At 39.9% G+C, this 20,121-nt stretch overlaps 1 protein-coding gene across 6 annotated transcripts in view; it reads left to right on the forward strand.

The window, feature by feature from the left end:
- Positions 1-20,121, forward strand: part of tenm1 (teneurin transmembrane protein 1) — an 802,783-nt gene that overhangs the window by 641,818 nt on the left and 140,844 nt on the right. For all 6 annotated transcript variants that reach the window (XM_072271295.1, XM_072271297.1, XM_072271298.1 and 3 more), the window contains 3 exons: positions 648-915; positions 2,829-2,972; positions 18,030-18,279. In XM_072271295.1, coding sequence (XP_072127396.1) covers positions 648-915; positions 2,829-2,972; positions 18,030-18,279 — 662 coding nt within the window. The remainder of the gene's footprint in view (positions 1-647; positions 916-2,828; positions 2,973-18,029; positions 18,280-20,121) is intronic.

Here is a 20,121-nt window from a genome sequence, read left to right on the forward strand (position 1 = left end):
GAGTTCTAGTACCTGCAGAATCGCTGTGTTTATGATTTATTGTCTCTCTGCTCTATTTCTATTGCTTTCACAAATTCTCTGCTGTGTGGTGACCAGATCTGCACACAGTATTCTATCAGAGGTCTAATTAATGTTTTCACAGTATGTTTAGACATCCCTGCTCTTGCATTCTGTAACTTAGCCAATAAAGATGAGCATTTCATCTACTTACTTAACCTTTCCCTTATCTACTAAAGACACTTTCAAAGACTTATGGCCAAGAAATTCAATTATGTTGGTCAGTCATGATCTTTTCTTTAACAAATACATGCTAGTTGTTCTTGATTAACCTGTCACTGTTTATTGATTCATGCTGGCCCTTAGAAATTTATCCGGCAATTTATCCAATAATCCTTCAGGCATTACTTTAAGATAACCACAACTAAGTTTTCAAAGAATGCTTTGACCAGCAGAAGGAGGAGATTGTATTTTTGTCATTCTAACAGTAATCTGAAATCAAATTAAGGTAAAAGTTATGATTTTCAGTCTTTTTTGTAAAGAAAATGATGACATCAAGTAAAAAGATTACTTGTGCTGGATCATACAGTTTATCCTTTGTTTCTGTTACAAAAATACTTCAAACTCAAGACATTAACCTTTCTTGCCAGGTTGTACAGGAAGAGATTGCTATCCCAGCCAGTTTTGTGAAGCTCAGTTACCTCAGCAGCCGTGCTCCTGGATATAAATCATTATTGAGGATTATCATGACTCATTCTTCTATTCCAACTGGATTAATCAAGGTTCATCTTACAATTGCTATTGAGGGACGGCTCTTCCAGAAATTGTTTCCTGCCAGGCCTGACCTCGCTTATACTTTCACATGGAACAAAACAGATGTTTATGGGCAGAAAGTTTCTGGTCTCACTGAAGTAGAGGGTAAGTTATAATAATAAAAACTCAAAAGTTCAAAGTTAATTTAGTATCAAAGTACAGACAGTATATATCACCATATACAGCCCCGAGATTCATTTTCTTGTGGGCATACTCAATAAATCCAATAATCATAATAGAATTAATGAAAGACTGCAACAGCAGGGCAGATAGCCAGTTTATAAATGACAACAAACAGTGCAAATACAAAAAGAAGGAAATAAGAAATAGCAATAATATAATATTTAACAACAATAATTGAAGAAATCTGATTACTGACACAGGCACAATCAAGTAGCACACATCATTCATCAAAAGCTTGCTTTAAAATACAAACTCATAAATGAAATCAAGTCTGATCCAATTTTAGAGTCAGAATACCACAGATTATGTTATGACTGATCAGTTATTATAGATAGGACAAATTATAATAACCATCCAGATATAATAACACAGGATAAACAAACAAGAACAACTTTATTTAATAGATATAGCCATTCCAAATACACATAGCTTACAGACATCAATAAGTGAAAAACACTAGAAATATGCTGAATTAAAAGAGGAAATTGAAAGACTTTGGAACATGAACCAGATGTACATTGTTGCAATGGTAATATCTGCAATTGGTGTCATCCCAAAGGCACTAATAGTATGAACAATTAGGGCTATGCAGTAATATCTATGTAAATTTTCAGAAAGCCACAATACTAAATACCACTAGTATAGTCTGAAAGTTCCCAGCAATTAACAAAAGAGTGTGCTTGACTATGCCCGTACCTCAGGTTTTACCAGCTTGATCAGTGAAAAAATAAATAACAATAATAAGAAATAAGCAATCAATATCAAGAACATGAGATGAGGAGTCCTTGAAAGTGAGTGCAGAATTTGTGGGAGCAGTTCAGTGATGGGACAAGTGAAGTTGAGTGAAATTATCCCCTTTGGTTCAAGAGCCTAATGGTTAAGGGATAATAATTGTTCCTGAACCTGATGGTGTGAGTCCTGAGGCTCCTGCGCCTTCTTCCTGATTGCAGCAGCAAGAAGAGCGCCTGCCCTCAGTGATGGGAGTCCCTGATGATGGATGCTGCTTTCCGTGTAGATGTACTCAGTGGTGGGGAGGGCTTGACCAGTGATGGACTGGGTGTATCTACTACCTTTTGTAGGCCTTTCCATACAAGGGCATTGGTGTTTCCATACCAGGCTGTGATGAAGCAATTCAACATACTCACCACCATATATCTAAAGAAGTTTCTCAAAGTTTTCTTTGCCATGCTGAATCTGAGCAAATTTCTAAGAAAGTAGAGGTGCTGCCATGCTTTCTTCATAATTGTACGTATGTACTAGTTTCCCTGAAATGATAGCACTGAGGAATTTAAAGTTGCTGACCCTCTTATAACTATATAAATATTCCACAATATTTTGCCATGTGTGCACTATTTGTAAAAATGCTTGGTTGTTTTTTTGCCAATGTCATTTAATGGAATATTTTGGAAAACGTTATACTGATCTTGCTTTTAACAAATGTGCATCACAGAACTCTTATTGTTAGTTATAATATATTTATTTGAGTGGGTGTTACATTTTGGACTTGCATCATCACAATCAATTCTACTATTTAATTTTGTTATTCTTTCCAAGTTTTTTTGCATACAGTATGATAAAAAGGAGTACAATTTGCAAATTATTTCCTTTTATTTAATTTACCCTTAAGATTTGATCTGCGCAATTAAGGCAAATTTTTCAGTGGTTGTTTTCCATCTTCCAAGAGCAGGTAACCACTGCTTTATACAGATCATTGGCTTTTCCCCCACAGAGTTATTACTGAAAAATGTTTAATTGAAATATATAATGTCTCTATTTCAACATACAGTGTAATCTCTATATGAAGAGATTTGAAGTTTTGTTTTATTGTTTCTCAGTTTCAGTGGGTTACGAATACGAAACCTGCCCTGATTTGATACTCTGGGAGAAAAGAACAGCAATTCTTCAAGGATTTGAAAAAGATGCCTCCAATCTCGGCGGATGGTCTCTGGACAAGCATCATGTCTTGAACATACAAAGTGGTCGGTATCTACAGTGCAATCTAAACATTAAATTGATTATAGACTTCGGTGCAAACCATATTTGTCATTTTTTTAATCTCATTTAAAAATCACGGACATGCTGTTAGGTTCTCAAGGACTAGGTTCCAACACAAGCCGTCCAAATGACATGATTGTCTTTCTCTTCTGCTCATGCAACTCTTTGACAATCTTTATCCAAATCCTGACAGTTCTATACATTTGATGCACATTGGATTTTTATTTTTGCAAGATGGTTGAATGGCTGATGCTGGAAGTTACATTAAAAGCTCCTTTTTAAGGTTAATGCTAACTCATAAGATTGGTGGAGCAAGCTTTACTCAGCATTTAGCGTTATCATACTTAGGGTGCCAGTGTTTGTCACTGATCCCAGAATGTCAGTGGTACTGTGCTCTTAAATGTCCCAATAAAGAGAAACATAACTAAAACAACAGACAGGTAGCATGACAGGTATGCTGTGTCCATACAGGTAAGGGCAACAGAATAAACTTTGAGGACTAATGCACAAAAAGATAATTATTACTTTGTTTATAGAATGGTGTTCCTGCCATTTATAAGCTTCCAAACCCCTGAAGCACCCAGGTAAAAGTGTCTCACCTAAGCTAGAGGGCTTGAGAGCATTCACTGATAGTGAAAGATGCTAAATAAATACAAGCCCTTATTCCTGTATTACTCTTTAGGTGCCCATTGGTTAGCAAAAAGCAAAACTGAGTACACTCATGAGAGATTTTAACCCAGTTTATCATCCTTAATTTCTGAGAGAAAAACTAATAACTAACCATATTTTTCAATTGTGTACTTTTTCTTCAAATCTTGTGATGTTGTCCTTATTAAATAGTCTACTTAATTCAGGCTTATATTTTTTTATTCTTAATTTATTCTTGTCTAATATGTTATTGGACATTGAACTGGCTGTTTCCAGTCATCCCATTTTAAGGATTGCTGAACACAAGAATACTTCCTCAGTATATGTGAATGGATCATTCCTGTAAAGGTTGGGGAGTGGGGGGGGGGCGCGCAGTTGTCGGTCAGCAGAGATAGGAAAAGGGAAGCTTCATGTTTTGCTATTTTAATTGAATTGAATGTGTTTGATGTTAAGGAAAACGCTGTGGTTATTGTAATGACTTTCAAAAGTTATTTCATATGGTCCCAATCATATTATCCTATGATAGTTTTACATGACAAGGATCTGAAATTCTGATTTTGTGTAAGTATTGCTATAACCTTGCATGGTTAAACAGAAAGAGACATGCTTAATATGTTAATTGGAGATCCTGCTCCCCAGAAACTAATCAATAAGCAACCCATTAACTTATCAAGGAAATCAAGGGAAAGAAACACTTCAGACTTATTTTGTTGACAAACCTCTTTATGTCTCTGTGTGAAGAGTAAGTCACTGCCTGTTATGCTGCTGGCATTTAGAGCAGCAAAGAAGGTCCTCCATCTCCGTCTCTCCTTGGCCATCTTCTTTATTGTGCCCCAGGCATGGTTCAGGGTCCTCATGTCTGCCTCTATGGTACAGCACTAACTTGTCTTTGGTCTCCCGCATTTCCTCTGCCCTTCAGAGTCCCAATGAAGTGCGGTCTTGATGAGGGAGTTGGCCTCTCTTCTCATCGCATGCCCAGTCCATCTTCAGTGTATCCTCATGATGGTTGTGGCCATGTCCTCTTGGTGAAACTGAAGGAGAAGGGCGTGGTTGGAAATCTTTCCTGACCAGAAAATGCAGAGGATCTTCCAGAGGCTCATGGTGTGGAATGACAGCAGCTTGGCAAGGTCACTTTTTGTCATGCGCCAGCATTCTGACCCATACAAGAGTGTCAACAGAACACAGCTCCACCTTGGTGTGGACACTCTACTATGTTGATCCCCAAATATTGCTCATTGATCTGAAGATACTTCTAGCTGTGCTGAGTCTGCACTGACTGTCATCCTTGGTTCCACCATCCTGCCGAATAATGCTGCCCAGGCAGGTGAATCTGCCAGTGCTGGGTAACTCGATACCATGTGCCTTGACAGGACGAAGAGACTCTACATTAAGTGTCATGATCTCAGTCTTTCTCTGACTGACTCAGAGCCCAACCAATCCACCAAAGGTGTTCAGGCTCTGAATGTTCTCTTGCTGGTGCTGGTATGTATGTGATAGGAATACGAGATCGTCTGCAAGACAAGGTCTTCTAAAGTAGAGAACAGAGTTCAACTGATTCCTCTCTGCTTGTCGTTTGTTGTATGCCAGAGTCCATCACCAGAGGAAAGTTAAAAATAGGCCTCATGAACTGCAAAAGTACTCAAAAAATGACAGACTGAATAACAACAATAAGGTTCCAAATTTAAGACAGAGCTTTGAGGAGATTTTTATATTGGTTGGAATTTGCTGGGAAATTTTGGCAGTCCTGTGCCAAGATTCTGCTGATCCTCTGTGCAGTGGATTCCGAACTCGCACATGTTTTGCAAACATGGAAGTCTAAAACTTGATGGCAACTGATCAGTGCTGTTTTGCTGACTGCGCACCAATATTTGACAGCTTTTGGAGTTTACCATCAGAACTCAAGGTTACAACAAATCCTGTTCACTTACTGAAGACTCTGACCACTCGCAAAAGATTAAGCTCATGTGGGTGAAGCAGGGGACTGGGTGTTCTCCTTTTCTTTCTCAATTAGTGGAAATAGCTGAGAGGATTATAAAAAGTGTTTTCAAACATATCTGAACTTGTTTGGGAGTTTTAAATGATGCAAATAAGTCCCCATAGTTGTTACTATCTATTTTAGACCATATGACTATAAGACCCTAAGATATTGGAGCAGAATTAGGCCATTTGGCCCATTGAACCAACTCTGCCATTTCATCATGGCTGATCCTATTTTCTTCTCAGCCTCAATCTCCTGCCTTCTTCCCATATCCCTTCAGCACCTGACCAATCCTGAATCTATCAACCTCTGCTTTAAATATACATAAAGACTTCAACCCCACTGCCATCTATGGCAATGAATTCCACAGATTCACCACTCTCTAGATAAATAAACTCTTCCTCATCTGCATTCTGAAAGGATGGCCCTCTATTCTGAGGTTGTGTCCTCTGATCTTAGACTCTCCCATCATAGGAAACATCCTCTCCACATCCACTATATCAAGGCCTTTCACCATTCATTCAGCTCTCATGGCTCTGAATTCTAGTGAATATAGACCTCAAGCCATCAGACACTCTTCATATGACAAGCTGTTCAATCCTGGAATCACTTTCACGAACGTCTTTTAACAACTCCAATGCCAGCACATTCTTTTTAAGATAATGTGGCGCAGAACTGCTCACAATACTCCAAGTGAGGTCTCACTGCTGCTTTATAAATTCTCAACATTACCTCTTTGCTTTTATATTGTAATCCCCTTGAAATGAATGTTAAAATTGCATTTACCTTCCTCACCGCAGACTCAACCTGCAGATTAACCATTAGGGAATCCTGCACAAGGATTCCCAAGTCCCTTTGCACCTCAGATTTTTGAATTTTCACTCCATTTAGAAAATAGTCTACCCTTAATTTCTTCTATCTAACACATTTCACAACACTATATTCCATCTGCCACTTCTTTGCTCATTATCCTATTTTGTCTAAGTCCTTCTGAGGCCTCTCTGCTTCCTCAAACTACCTGTATCGTCCACAAACTTTAAAACAATGCTTCAAAGGTTTCAAAGGTACATTTAACGTCAGAGAAATGTATAAATATACATCCTGAAATTCCATCAATTCCTTCATCCATTGACATATAACGTAGACCCCTATGGTACACCACTTGTCGCCGGCAGCAAAACAGAAAAGGCTCCCTTTATTCCCACTTTTTACCTCCTGCCAATCAGCATCTGCTTTACCCATGTTAGTATCCTTCCTCCTCTAATACAATGGGGTCTTAACTTGTTAAGAAGACTCATGTGTGTCACCTTGTCAAAGGCCTTCTGAAAATCCAAGTACACAACATCAACCGATTCTCCTTTGCTTATTTTGCTTGTTATTTCTTCAAAGAATTCCAACAGATGCATCAGGCAAGATTTTCCCTTGAGGAAACCAATCTGACTACAGCCTATTTTATCATGTGCCTCCAAGTACCCAAAACCACATCCTTAACAATCAACTCCAACATCTTCTCAACTACGGAGGTCAGACTAACTGGCCTATAATTACCTTTCTTCAGATTCTCTCCCTTCTTGAAGAGTGGCATGACATTATCAACTTTCCGGTCTTCTGGAATAATTCCAGAATCTAGTGATTCTTGCCAGATCACTACTAATACATCTACAATCTCTTCAGCCACCTCTTACGGTACCCTAGGTTTACACCATCTAATTTCAGGTGACTTATCTACCTTCAGACATTTCAGATTCCCATGAACCCTCTCCCAAGTAATGCCAACTTCAGGCACTTCTGAACCCTGACACTCTAGAACATCCTCCATACTGCTAATGTTTTCCATAGTGAAGATTGATGCAAATTATTCATGCCGTCCACCATTTCCTTGTCCCCCATTACTACATCATTTTCCAGTAGTCTGATAACCATTCTTACCTCTTTTTTACACTTTATGTATCTGAAGAAACTTTTGGTATCCTAGAAACATAGGAACATAGAAAACCTATAGGACAATACAGGCCCTTCAGCCCACAAAACTGTGCCGAACATGTCCTTACCTTAGAATTGCCAAGGCTTACCCATAGCCCTCTATTTTTCTAAGCTCCATCATTTTTAATATTATTGATGAGCTTACTTTGATATTCCATTTTATCCTTCTTTATGACTTTTCTAGTTGGCTTCTGTTGGTTTTTAAAAGTTTCTCAATCCTCTAACTTCCCAGTAATTTTTGCTCTATTATATGTTGTCTCTTTGGCTTTTATGTGGCTTTGACTTCTCTTGTTAGCTACGGTTGTGTCCTCTCTCATGCCTCTGTAATTTTGTTTACTTCACTATAATAGTGAAACATCTGACTTTAGCTTCTCCTTCTCAAATTTCAGGGTAACCTCAATCATATTATGATCATTTTCCTCTAAGGGCTCTTTTTCCTTATGCTCTCTAATCATTTCTGGTTCATTGCACAATATCTAATCCAGAAAAGCTGATCCCCTGGAGGGCTCAACCACAGGCTGCTCTAAAAAGCCATCTCCTAAGCATTCTATAAATGTCCCTTTTTGGGATTCAGCACCAATCTGATTTTCCCAATCTACCTAAATATTGAAATCCTCCATGACTATTGTAACATTGCCTGTTTGGCAAGCATTTTCTATTTCCTATTCTAATTTGTAGACCACATCTTTGCTACTTTTTGGGTGTCTGTATACGACTCCCTTCAGGGTCTTTTTACTCTAGCTGTTCCATAGCTTTACCCACAATGATTCAACACCTTCCAACGCTATGTCACCTATTTCTAATGATTTGATTTCATTTTTTTACCAACAGAGCTATGTCATCCCATCTACCTACCTGCCTACCCTTTCAATACAATGTGTATCCTTGGATGTTAAGCTCCCAGCTATAATCTTCTTTCAGTCATGATTCCGTGACGCCTACATCATACATGACAATCTGTAACTATGTTACAATTTAATCTACCTTTTTCCAAATACTGTGTGCATTCAAATATAATACCTACGTCCTTTTCAATTTCGTCCACTTTTTAAATTGCAGCCCATCCTGTTGACGCAATTTTGCCCTATCATCAGCCTTTCCTTGTTAGGAGTCTCACTACGAGTTGCCTTTGTTTGTAAAACCAACTACCTCATCTTCAGCACTATCACTCCTATACCCATCCCCTGGCAAATTAGAATAAACCCTCTTGAGCTACTCTAGCAAACCTGCCCGCAGGATACTGGACTCCCTCCTGTTCAGGTATAATCCGTCTCTTTTGCACCAAGGATTCCGGCTACTCATCCTCACCCTTGAGAATGCCATGAGCCCTATCTGAGACATCCCTGCCTAGGGCACTAGAGAGGCAACATACCATCCAGGTGTCTCTATCGTGCCTACAGAATTGTGTCTCTGTCCCTCTGACAATGGGATCTCCTGTCACTTCTCTTCTCCTTTAAAGCCACAGCACCAGACTCTTTGACAGAGACCTGGTCACTGTGGCAGCCCCCAGGTAATCATCCTCCTTAATAGCATCTCAAGTTTTATACTTATGATTGTGGGGAATGGCCACAGACGTACTCCGCAGTGGCTGTGCATTTCCCCTCCTTCTCCCAGTCACCCAGTTAACTGTCTCCTGCAATTGAGGGGTAACTACCTCCTTGTAGCTCCTGTCTATCACCTCCTCAGTCTCCGGTATGAGTTAAAGCTTATCGAACTGCAGCTCTATTTTCAATATACATTCTCTCAGGAGCTGCAGCTCAGTGCACCTGGTGCAGATGTATTCATCTGCGAGAATGAAGGTCTCCCAGACTTCCCACATCTCACACACACAGTACAAACACACTGCACGTGGAGCCATTCTCACTACTCAATAAGAACAGAAAGACTTACCAGGCACTTTACCTCATCCAGGCCTGATCTTGCCTAAGTCTGAAAGGCCAAAGCCACTCTAAAAGAATCAAAAAAAAGAGAAAATCTGCAGATGCTGGAGGAACTCAGCAGGCCAAGTAGCATCTCGAAAAAGAGTAGTCTATGTTTTCTATGTCTATGTCTATGTCTAGTCGATGTTTGGGGCCGAATCCCTCAGCAGGACTGGAGAAAAAAGCTGAGGAGTAGATTTAAAAGGTGGGAGGAGGGGAGAGAGAAACACCAGATGATAGGTGAAACCTGGAGGGGGAGGGAGGAAGTAAAGAGCTGGGAAGTTGATTGCCAAAAGAGACAGAAGGCCATGGAAGAAAGAAAAGGGGGAAGGAGCACCAGAGGGAGGCAATGGGTGGGCAAGGAGATAAGGTAAAAGAGGGAAAAGGGGATGGTAAACGGTGAAGGGGGGGTGGGGAACATTACCAGAGGTTTGAAAAATGGATGTTCATGCCATCAGTTTGAAGGCTACCAAACGGAATATAAGGTGTTGTTCCTCCAAGCTGAGTGTGGCCTTATCACAACAGTAGAGAAGGATGGATGGACATATTGGAATGGGAATGGAAAGTGGAATTAATATGGGTGGCCACTGGCATTTGGAGTATAGCTGCTCAGCAAAGCGGTCTCTCAATCTACATCAGGTCTCACCAACATACAGGAGGCCACACCAGGAGCACCGAACACTGTATATAACCCCAACAGACTCACAGGTGAAGTTTCGCCTCACCTGGAAGGACTGTTTAGGATCCTGAATGGTAGTGATGGAGGAGATGTAGGGGCAGGTGTAGCACTTGTTCTGCTCTCAAAGGAATTTCTGCTCTGCTTGCTCTTGCGTTATTTTTTTTTTGGCCCCTTTTAATGAATCCCTCTTGTTGATTGGTCACTGCCCAACTCAGAGAAACTGCCACAAAACTCTGCCTTTTAAATCTTAATCATGGACCTGATTGAAAGGTAGCTCTTTTTACACACTCCATCTCATTGATTTCATTTTGATACATTTTTTATTATTTCTTAATGCTAGAGAAATTCAAAAATTCTTGGAGGTTTCGACAGACAGGGAGAGGGTGATGCTGAGGGGTGAAAGGTGTGAAATAGCTAGCTGTCTAAATATATTCAATATTTGGTGGATGAAACATCCCCTGCATCCCACACTCCCACTCCCCAGAATGTGATGGAACATGTTACAGCCCGAGGTTTCACTGCTACATCTTGCCTTTCTTCATCCACCAAATCCCCACTCTAGTATGTGCCTGGAGATCAGCTGTGAGCCTCAGCAACTTGTTGATGATCACAAAATCTCACCAATTATACCAAACCTGAGGTTGAATGCAATGTTTGTTTTTTTTAACCATCATTAGACTAATGGAATCAGATCATAGATTTGTCAAAGTTTTCTTCAACCAATTCTTTAGTAAATGTGGATTTGAAGTTGGATATGAAATTCAAAGCAGATTTATTGCATTTTAAGCAAGCAGGTTTTCAGATCTGGTCCAATTATATCCTGCTCTCTGATCCCTCTTCACCTAAAGAGTACATTAATTTTTAATTTGCTGTCTGCTCAGCCACAGGAGATCAATTAGTGCATAAATTACAACTCATTTATGGCTTTCATGGAATAAGAAGCAGAGCATTTTTCAAAGTATTAGTTAAAGTTCATGAATATTATTCCAGTGAAAATTAGGTCATCTTATTCACCTATGGTTAATATGTGACTTTTGGAAAATGCTTTACAAATGTGTTCACAGTTAAGATAGGAGGACATTTTCCTAAAACGAGGCAAAGTTCATTTCTGTCATTAAAAGAGCCATATTAGGGTTCAATTTCAAATATGTCTTCCTGAAAATCCCAGTATGTTTTGAGTCTAAGATCAATTTTTGAAAATATGAAACATTTTACCCCCATTGTTATTTAATGTAGGATGAGTTTGTAAAACAATGTTGGTTTATAATTTAAATTATTTTTATCTGGAAGTATAAAAATGTAGGCTCCTACACTATTCCCTTTAAATTCTTCATCAAAGTCAGTGCTCTGTTTTATGTCCTCTGCCTGTGGTTAGCCACACATGATCACTGCTGACCTACATTATGGCATTTTCAGTTTCCTTTTCTAATCCACTAATCATCAATCGCTGTCCATGCAAGATTTTCTTACAATTATTTGAGACCTATCCCGCATGTTCTTCTCTGTAAAATGAATGGAATTGCTCTTTCTAGGCCAGGTCTAATCTGCCTTAGATTTAGCAGGCACTTTCAAAACTGTAACTGTTCGGCTTACTACCAAGTTCACACTCCTAAACAATCCAACATTGGAGTACAGTTGAGGAATCACTGATGAAGAGCATGCTGATTTTGGTGAAATCTCAGTTTGTGTGAGAGCCCAGAATCAGGTTTATTATCACTGGCATATGTCATAAAAGTTGTTGAGTTGTGGCAGCAGTACATTGCAATACATAATAAATTTTATAAACTATAAATTACAACAAGAATATGCATAAAAATAAATTAAGTAAGTAGTTCAAAAGGAGCAAAAAACTATGGAGGTATTGTCCATGGGTTCATTAACCATTCAGAAATCTGATGGCAGAGGGGAAGAAGCTGGTACTGAAATGTTGAGCGTGTGTCTTCAGGCTCCCTGATGGTAGCAATGAGAAGGGGGCAGGTCCTGTGTGATGGGGTCCTTAATGACAGATGCTGCCTTTTTGAGGCATCGCCTTTTAAAGGTATCCTCGATGCATGTGAGGCTAGTGCCCATGATGGAACTGGCTAAGTTTAGAAATTTCTGCAGTTTTTTCTGATCCTGCGCAGTGGTCCCTCCATACCAGATGGTGATGCAACCAGTCAGGTGTTTTCCACGGTACGTCTGTAGAAATTTGTAAGATTCTTTGGTGACATACTAATTCTCCTAAACTCCTAATGAAGCGTAGCTGCTGTCATATCCTGGCAATTGCATCAATATTTTGAGCCCAGGAAACAGCTTCAGAAATGTAGACACCCAGGCTTGAAATCGTTCTCCCTTACCACTGCTGATCCCTCGATTTCCCCTCCCTGAAGTCCACTATTAATTCCTTAGTCTTAAGTTGAGTGCAAGGTTATGTGACTCCTGTATGCCTCCTCGTCACCATCTGAAATTCTGCCATTGGTGTTCGGGTTGGTAAGCTGATACTTCCACTGAGAACTATTCTCAGTTCACCGCAGGTAGATATCATGATGGTGTAATTGTTAGCACAGTGCAAAAACAATTAGGATTGCCTTTCTTCAGTTACAGTGACCTAGGTTTGATTCTGACCTTAGGTGCTGTCAGGAGTTTGCACATGCTTTCTGTGATAGCATGCATTTGGTGCTCTGCTTTCATAGATTTATAGAAAATTTGCAAAAGTTTTACTTAGATTTTTGCAAAATTTGCAAAATGTTTTCATAGATTTATAGAAAACCACTCTGTAGTCTCTGAAAGGGTTCCTGGAGGCAGAAGCAATGTGCATGAACCTCATGGCAGGCAGGCTGCAGCACGGGGCGCAGGCCAATGTTTGACTCCATTTCACCGCTTGAAGCTTCCATTGTGTGCCGATTAAAATGACGAGGGAGATTGAAGCATCAAGGCAAGTGCATCAGCTGCCTATCTTCTGATTGCTCTGCTTCCGAGAGGGAATAGTCTTCCACCGTGCCCGGAGAGTGTTGCCCAGGTTTTCTGCATTTTGGATCTGGACTTGGACTAAAGACTTCTTTTCAGTCTTATAGTTTTTTTTTTATATTCCCTGTTTTTCACCTGATCTTCCTTGTTTTTTGTGTGTGAAGAGGGGGATTTGGGGTCAATGTGCCTGTTCCATTTTGTTTATTTTTTGTGCGGGGGAGGGGATTTGTTCCATTTTGTTCTTTTTTCTTGTGTGAGGGGAGTGATTGGGGAGAGGGGGGCTAAAGTGTCTATTCTGTTTTTGTTTGTTTTTTTTTGTGCAGGAGGGGAGATTTGGGGGGTTGCCTTTCTTTGCTTTCTTGGTGTCATGTCTACTCAGAAAAGAAGAATTCCAGAGTTGTATATTTTGATAATAAATGTAGCTTTAAAATTTGTGATGTTAAAAGAAGATGTGTTCAACCAACTACAAATGCACTGGCTAGAACAGCTAATCCAACCTCCCTACTTTAGTCCTGGAGGCCATAATATTTCAAGTGCACATCCAAGTATTATTTAAAAATGATAAAGGTTTCTGACTAACCTTCCTCTTCAGTCAATGAATTCAAAACCCTTCCAACCCTCTGGATGAAAATATATTCCTCCTACACCTCTGGGTGAAAACCTAGTCCTGCTGGCCCTTCTAATTCTTCTACCAATTAGTTTAAATTTATGGCCCCCTGGTTTCTGATGCCTTTCTATTTGTTTTTTTCTGAGTGCTTTATACACCTACTACATCTCCTCTCCATTTCCTCTGCTCAAAGATGACAAGCAACATATCCATCCTTTTCTGGGTGCAGAAGACATCCTCATAAAGTTTCCCTGTAGTCTTTCAAGTGCAACCACATCTCTTCTACACACTGGTGACCAGAAATGTACATGATATTCATTCTATAGTCTAATAAAGTGGTTTCTGTAGTTCTAGCACAATCTACCAACTCTTTCTCTTTATGTCTTAGCTATAGGGTGAAAGCATCTTGTATGTCTTTATAATTAAATTATTGACTTATGAAATACTGATGAACATGCACTCTATTTCCAGTTCTTCCCCGTATCTCTGAGTATCCTCTTCTTTATTCTGTAATTCCTCGCCTTCTTGCACTTCCCCAGGGGTATGATCAACCAGACCAATCTCCATATGGTACCCTTTTGCCTAAGTGACCAAACCATCTGTAACTTCCTGCTCACTGTCAACTATAAATGGTCAATTTCTATATTATTTGGACACCTTAGTTTCAGCAACCCCTCATTTAAACCTAACTCACTAATGAGCCCTGTAGAAGCATGTTGGTAGGCAACACGTTGCTTACTGCCACTAAGATAATTTTGGAACAAGAAGATCGATCCAGACCCTCAGAATTGATTCTTATAAGTTGCCCACCACCAAAGTTAAACTTACTCTCCTCTAATTACTCATTTAGTCCCTAGCTTCCTTCTTAATCAGCAAATTAAATACTATAGAATGTAAGTTTAAAGTTAAGCATTTGGGAGTAAAATACAAACTCAAATAGAACTTCTGCAAGTCAGTTAAACTTATTACAAGGAAGCACAGTGAAAGATAAAATATAAATGGTTCAATTAGATATGTTTAACGGCAAAGTGAAAGAGAAGGATATTGAGAAATCAAGTGGTTAGTTACAACCTGTGAAAAAGGACACATTTGTTAGTTTTGATGGTCATTTCCTGTTAACAAATGGAACACAAAGAATCACAGAGTCCTGGAGCAGAACACCACATAAAGCTAAACAATGGCAATTTAACCCTGATTTCCTTTTAGCACTCCTGTCCCCAGCCAACCTTCTCCTTGTCATATGGATGCAATTAAATTCACACAATTATTTGTGACCAGGAACTTTCATCGTGATTTTCTTAATCAACTTTAGTAGAGATTCTGCTTTTGATTATTAGGAAGTTTAATTGACCTAAACAGCTCTAATATATCTAACATGAACAAAGTAGATTGAATGACATCCCTCTTGGATGTAATTTACTGACACATATGTGGTTCTTTGGTTTCGGCAAATCTCCTATCATAGCTATGACACAAGTCAAGAGAACCACAAGTCAAGTGAGGTTCCTTAATCTCCTTTGTGAGTCTTTATGTGCCATAATTTCTCTTATTTTTGCTTATTCTGCGAGCACCTTCTCAGGTTTGGAGTGCCTTAATCTTACTATGTACTTGTTCATGTCATAACCCTGGGACAAAAGATAGGATCTTTGGCAACTAAAGCCAGATAGACTTGTACTTCCCAACTTCCCTCTAACTCCTAATGACATACAAAACCAGAGCTAGAATGAAACTGCATTCTTTCAAAATTGGCAAATTTCCAAGCACTATTTAGGTGAAACATTCATGACTCCACTTGCAGAGAAGTGAAATTGCAAAGGATATATCTTTCAAGTATCGTATATGATGACAACAAAACATTGTAGTGGTAAAATTAGAAAAAACAAATGAAAGGTCTTTGAGCACTTGTGATACAAAAACAGTGAAGCTGAACAGACAAGACATGAATTCAGTGACTTAAATGGAGTTTAAGTATTAAATGATTTTAGGCTCTCTTGAACATAAAATGCAGCTGATTATCAAATCATGTGTAATGACAGGGTTTATAGAAAGGAAAGTTCCATGTCTCCATGTATGTTCTATACCTAAGTCTATATTCAGCACACAAGACTTCATGGATTTTCCCAGCCACTCTGCAAAAAAGACATTGGAGTAAACAATAGACCTACAAGTAAGTGCCTGCAGTGGAAAAACTAAATCGATAGCTTAGACTTGATAAGCCAAATAGCATCTTCCTATCTCAAATTAAATATATGATATATAATAATATATGATAATGCATGCTTTATGATGCTCTGCACTGGTAGAACTGACATAAAATTTACAACTATGGGTGATAGATTTCTTGTTTTTAAACTTCCAGACATTCCTCCTTACAGCCATTCATGTTACCTTGTTTTATTGGGAAAGCAGTCCTCTAATGTCTTCAATACTTCCCTTTATTATCCCCCCAAAGTACCAGAGGCTCTGCTGTGCATGCTTCCTGCTCCTTATAGTCCCAGTGTGCAAAGCAAATATTATGGCAGTCTATTAGTGGGATTTTACTTATTTTATGTAACTATAAAACCCCCCTTTCATTTTCACAATCAGGTTTATTATCACCAGCATGTGTCATGAAACCTGTTAACTTAGCAGCAACAATTCAATGCAATACACAATGTAGAAGAAGAAGAAGAAGAAGAAGAAGAAGAAGAAGAAGAAGAAGAAAGAAAGAAAGTAATTACAGTATACGTATAATGAATAGATTAAAAATTGTGCAAAAAGCAGAAATAATATGTATTTAAAAAGTGAGGTAGTGTTTACGGATTCAATGTCCATTTAGGAATCGGATGGCAGAGGGGAAAAAGCTGTTCCTGAATCGCAGAGTGTGCCTTCAGGCTTCCGTACCTCCTTCCTGATGGTAACAGTGAGAAAAGGGCATGCCCTGGGTGCTGGAGGTCCTTAATAATGGACACTGCCTTTCTGTGACACCACTCCTGGAAGATATCCTGGGTACTTTGTAGGCTAGTACCCAAGATGGAGCCAAATAAATTTACAACCTTCTGCGGCTTTTTTCGGTCCTGTGCAGTAGCCCCCCCCCCCCCCCCCATAACAGACAGTGACGCAGCCTCTCAGAATGCTCTCCATGGTACATCTATAGACGTTTTCAAGTGTATTTGTTGATATAGTAAATCTCTTCATACTCCTAATGAAGTATAGTCACTGTCTTTAAACTTACTCCTTCAAATTATAGGCTTCTAATCCATCTAATCTATTAATATCCTTAAACTTCATGTCCCTCACAGTGCAGGTCATGTTGTGCCATCTTGATTGATCAATGAAATATGAGGCTGCCTGTAATAATCCTACTGCCTGTATTGGTACGTCTTACTGTCGAAGAATGCAGCTGCCTTTCTCTATCAGCACTACTGTTATAGTATCGATTGTGAGATTTTTAGATTAACCAGTATTGTGTCAGGATTCTGAAATATGCAACGTTTCCAACACTTCAAGCAGGAGTCAAATAATAATGTACAGAACATTTGGGTATTTGGAAAGTATTACTTAAAGTAAAACTGACTAGATGCAAAATTCTGCTACGTGGTTTAAATGTTAGGAAAGCTATTTGTTTGTCAAAATAGTTTCGCGTCAGTTTACGATACCTACAATACCATGCAATACTCTAACATTTGAAGGGTTCCTCTTACCAGCTGCTACAATTACTGTGACAAATAGAATCTGTAGATCATATATGACCATTGTGGAATCTAAATAATTAACGGTTGGGCACTTTGTCCCTGTCTATAATTACTAGCAGAAACCATGGACACTGCAGAGAGATAAAAGCACAGCTGACACCAGCCATGCCAATACTAGTTATCTGAAAGAGCAGTCATGCTTGGTACCTAACCCAGCTGTGAAGAATCATTTCAGAATTGGTGCTTATCTTGGAAAGTCACCACACAAATAATGACCAGCTTCTCGTGATGAAGAAATAACATTAAAAAATAAGGGAATACAAATAATAAAAAGTATGACATATAAATAAACTTTCGAGTGATCCTTGTATTGCACCATTTGTCAGTTTTCAGCAGCATTTAAATATATCATCACTTTAGAACGGGTTCATATTTTTCAGCTACAAGGAACCATGATGTAGTTTTTTTTCTGATTCAAATATAACATTTTTATTCACATGAATTGTCAAGATCATATCTTAATCATGTACATTCTCTACACAGCAAGCATTCAACAAAACAAATATAATCCCTCTTAGTTATGTCCTCCTTTTAATTTTGTTTTCAGGAATATTACACAAAGGGAATGGAGAGAACCAGTTTATATCCCAGCAGCCATTTGTGATTACAAGCATCATGGGAAATGGTCATCAACGGAGCGTTGCTTGTCCAAACTGTAACAGTCTGGCAAAGGACAATAAACTCTATGCACCAGTTGCACTGGCGTGCGGCCCAGATGGCAGCATCTACATTGGGGACTTCAATTTTGTACGCCGGATCTTTCCATCTGGAAATGCCATAAATATTTTAGAGCTGAGGTATGCCACACTTGGACTAATTTATATCTGAAAGTTTCACACCTGAAGTTTAGCTATTATAAGTCTGACATTTTAAACCATTTACTGTTGTCAAGAGACAGGATGTATAACTAAGCACAAAACCTATTTACTATGAATATCCCAGAAGTAGTGACAAGGTTCTTTTTCGCCATGAGCATTTGAGCTTGATTATTATTGCCAATGCATTTGGTTGCTTTTGTATAGCACTGCACTGTGTATGTTTCACACGGATTGCTCTCTTCCCCTCACCCCCATAAGCCAACAACCATTGTACTTGGCAGATGGAGGTGAGGAGAAGGAAGTAGGTGCTAGGGAGAAAGCTCTAGTAATATCCTGTATGTGGAGTCCAGACTTGTTCCCGACCTGCTTGTCTACCATGACACAGAAAAGTGTAGATGAAAGCAGTCAGTCATTAAGCTAAGGGTCATTAAGACTGAATATCTGATCACTGGAAAGAAAGAACTGGTGGTCTTGAAATATCTAAATCTCCATCTATCTCCCACCCCTCCTAACAAAGATTAATACGTTAGAAATAGATTGCAGAGTGCTGTTTGGGATTTTCTCAGCAGAATGAGAGCACCATGTGTTGCTTTGTCTTTACTTTTGCTAGTTATGAGGACAACCTGCTATCACTGGGAGATATAATTAAGCAGCCTTAAACTTCATTGATTGTTTAAAATCTAGAGTGTGCTTAAATTAAGCTGAGGAATTCTCTCCAACTGTCATAGTCCAGTCCGTAAAGTCTGCGTTCCGGTTCACAGTCCAGTCCATGGACTCCGGACTCCGGGTCTTCTGGCTGTCCCTTGTATCAGTTGGGCTTAATCATAGGCACCTGATGCTCATCTTGGGACTGGGAATATAACTGGCCCTGGGGTTGAGTGTGGTTGCTGGCTTGTCTTGTCAGTATCCCCTTGGAGCAATATGCTGGTGGAAGGCTAGAGCAGCCATTTGTGATCTCTAGGCCTGGTTGGAGGACCACTACTTCATGGAGCCTTGTTGTCTCTAGTCAGAGCAGTCATTGTGGTATGGATTTGGCTGTTTCCAGGGCCAGCTGAGTAGCTGTCTGCCACTCCAAGCTGGGTATGGATTCGGCTGTTTCCGTAGCTAGCGAAGGTTGCTGGATGCCCTGAGACTTGGAGCCACCCTGGATTGAGCTCCCTTCTTGTCCCTGCCTCTGTGGGGTAAGCCAGGCTGTCCTCGCCATTACCCTGTGGTTGGATCTGTCCCTTCCTGTCCTTGCCTCCATTGGATAAGCCAGGCTGTCTTTACTGTTACCCTGAGGCTGGACTGTTCCCTTCCCCTCTCCATCTGAATCCCTGACAGTTCCCTCGGTGGTTTACCTCAGCAGTCATCCCAGCCTGGGGTCCAAGGAAGGGGCTCAGCCCTGTGAAAACATCCTAGCCCTACGTCCTAGGAATGGCCCTGGCCCTGGCCCTGTGCCCTGTGCCCTAAGGAGCCCTGGCTCTGTACTCAAGGGCCTATCTGGCCCAAGCCTTGAAAAACCCAAACCATGTCCAGTCCTGTAGCCATGTCATGTCCTCGCCTAATTTTGGGGTCTGAGCCTGAGTTGAGACCCAGGCCCCTTGTTCAGTCTCTGGCTTGAAGTCCAAACCCAGGCTCCTAATTCCCAATTCCTTGTCCTGGTCCTGCTTTCCCAGCCAAAGTCCTAGCCCAAGTCTGTGTTCCTGTCCCAGCTCCTAGTCTGTGTCCAGTCCCGTCCCTAACTCTAGTCCAGTCCGGTCCAGTTCCCAGTACTTCAGTGACTGTCTTACATTTGGGTCGGCCTCCCAACACTCCCTTATGACACCAACATTCATCTGT

The sequence above is a fragment of the Mobula birostris genome, chromosome 10 (assembly GCF_030028105.1).
Source record: "Mobula birostris isolate sMobBir1 chromosome 10, sMobBir1.hap1, whole genome shotgun sequence".
Lineage (NCBI taxonomy): Eukaryota > Metazoa > Chordata > Chondrichthyes > Myliobatiformes > Myliobatidae > Mobula > Mobula birostris.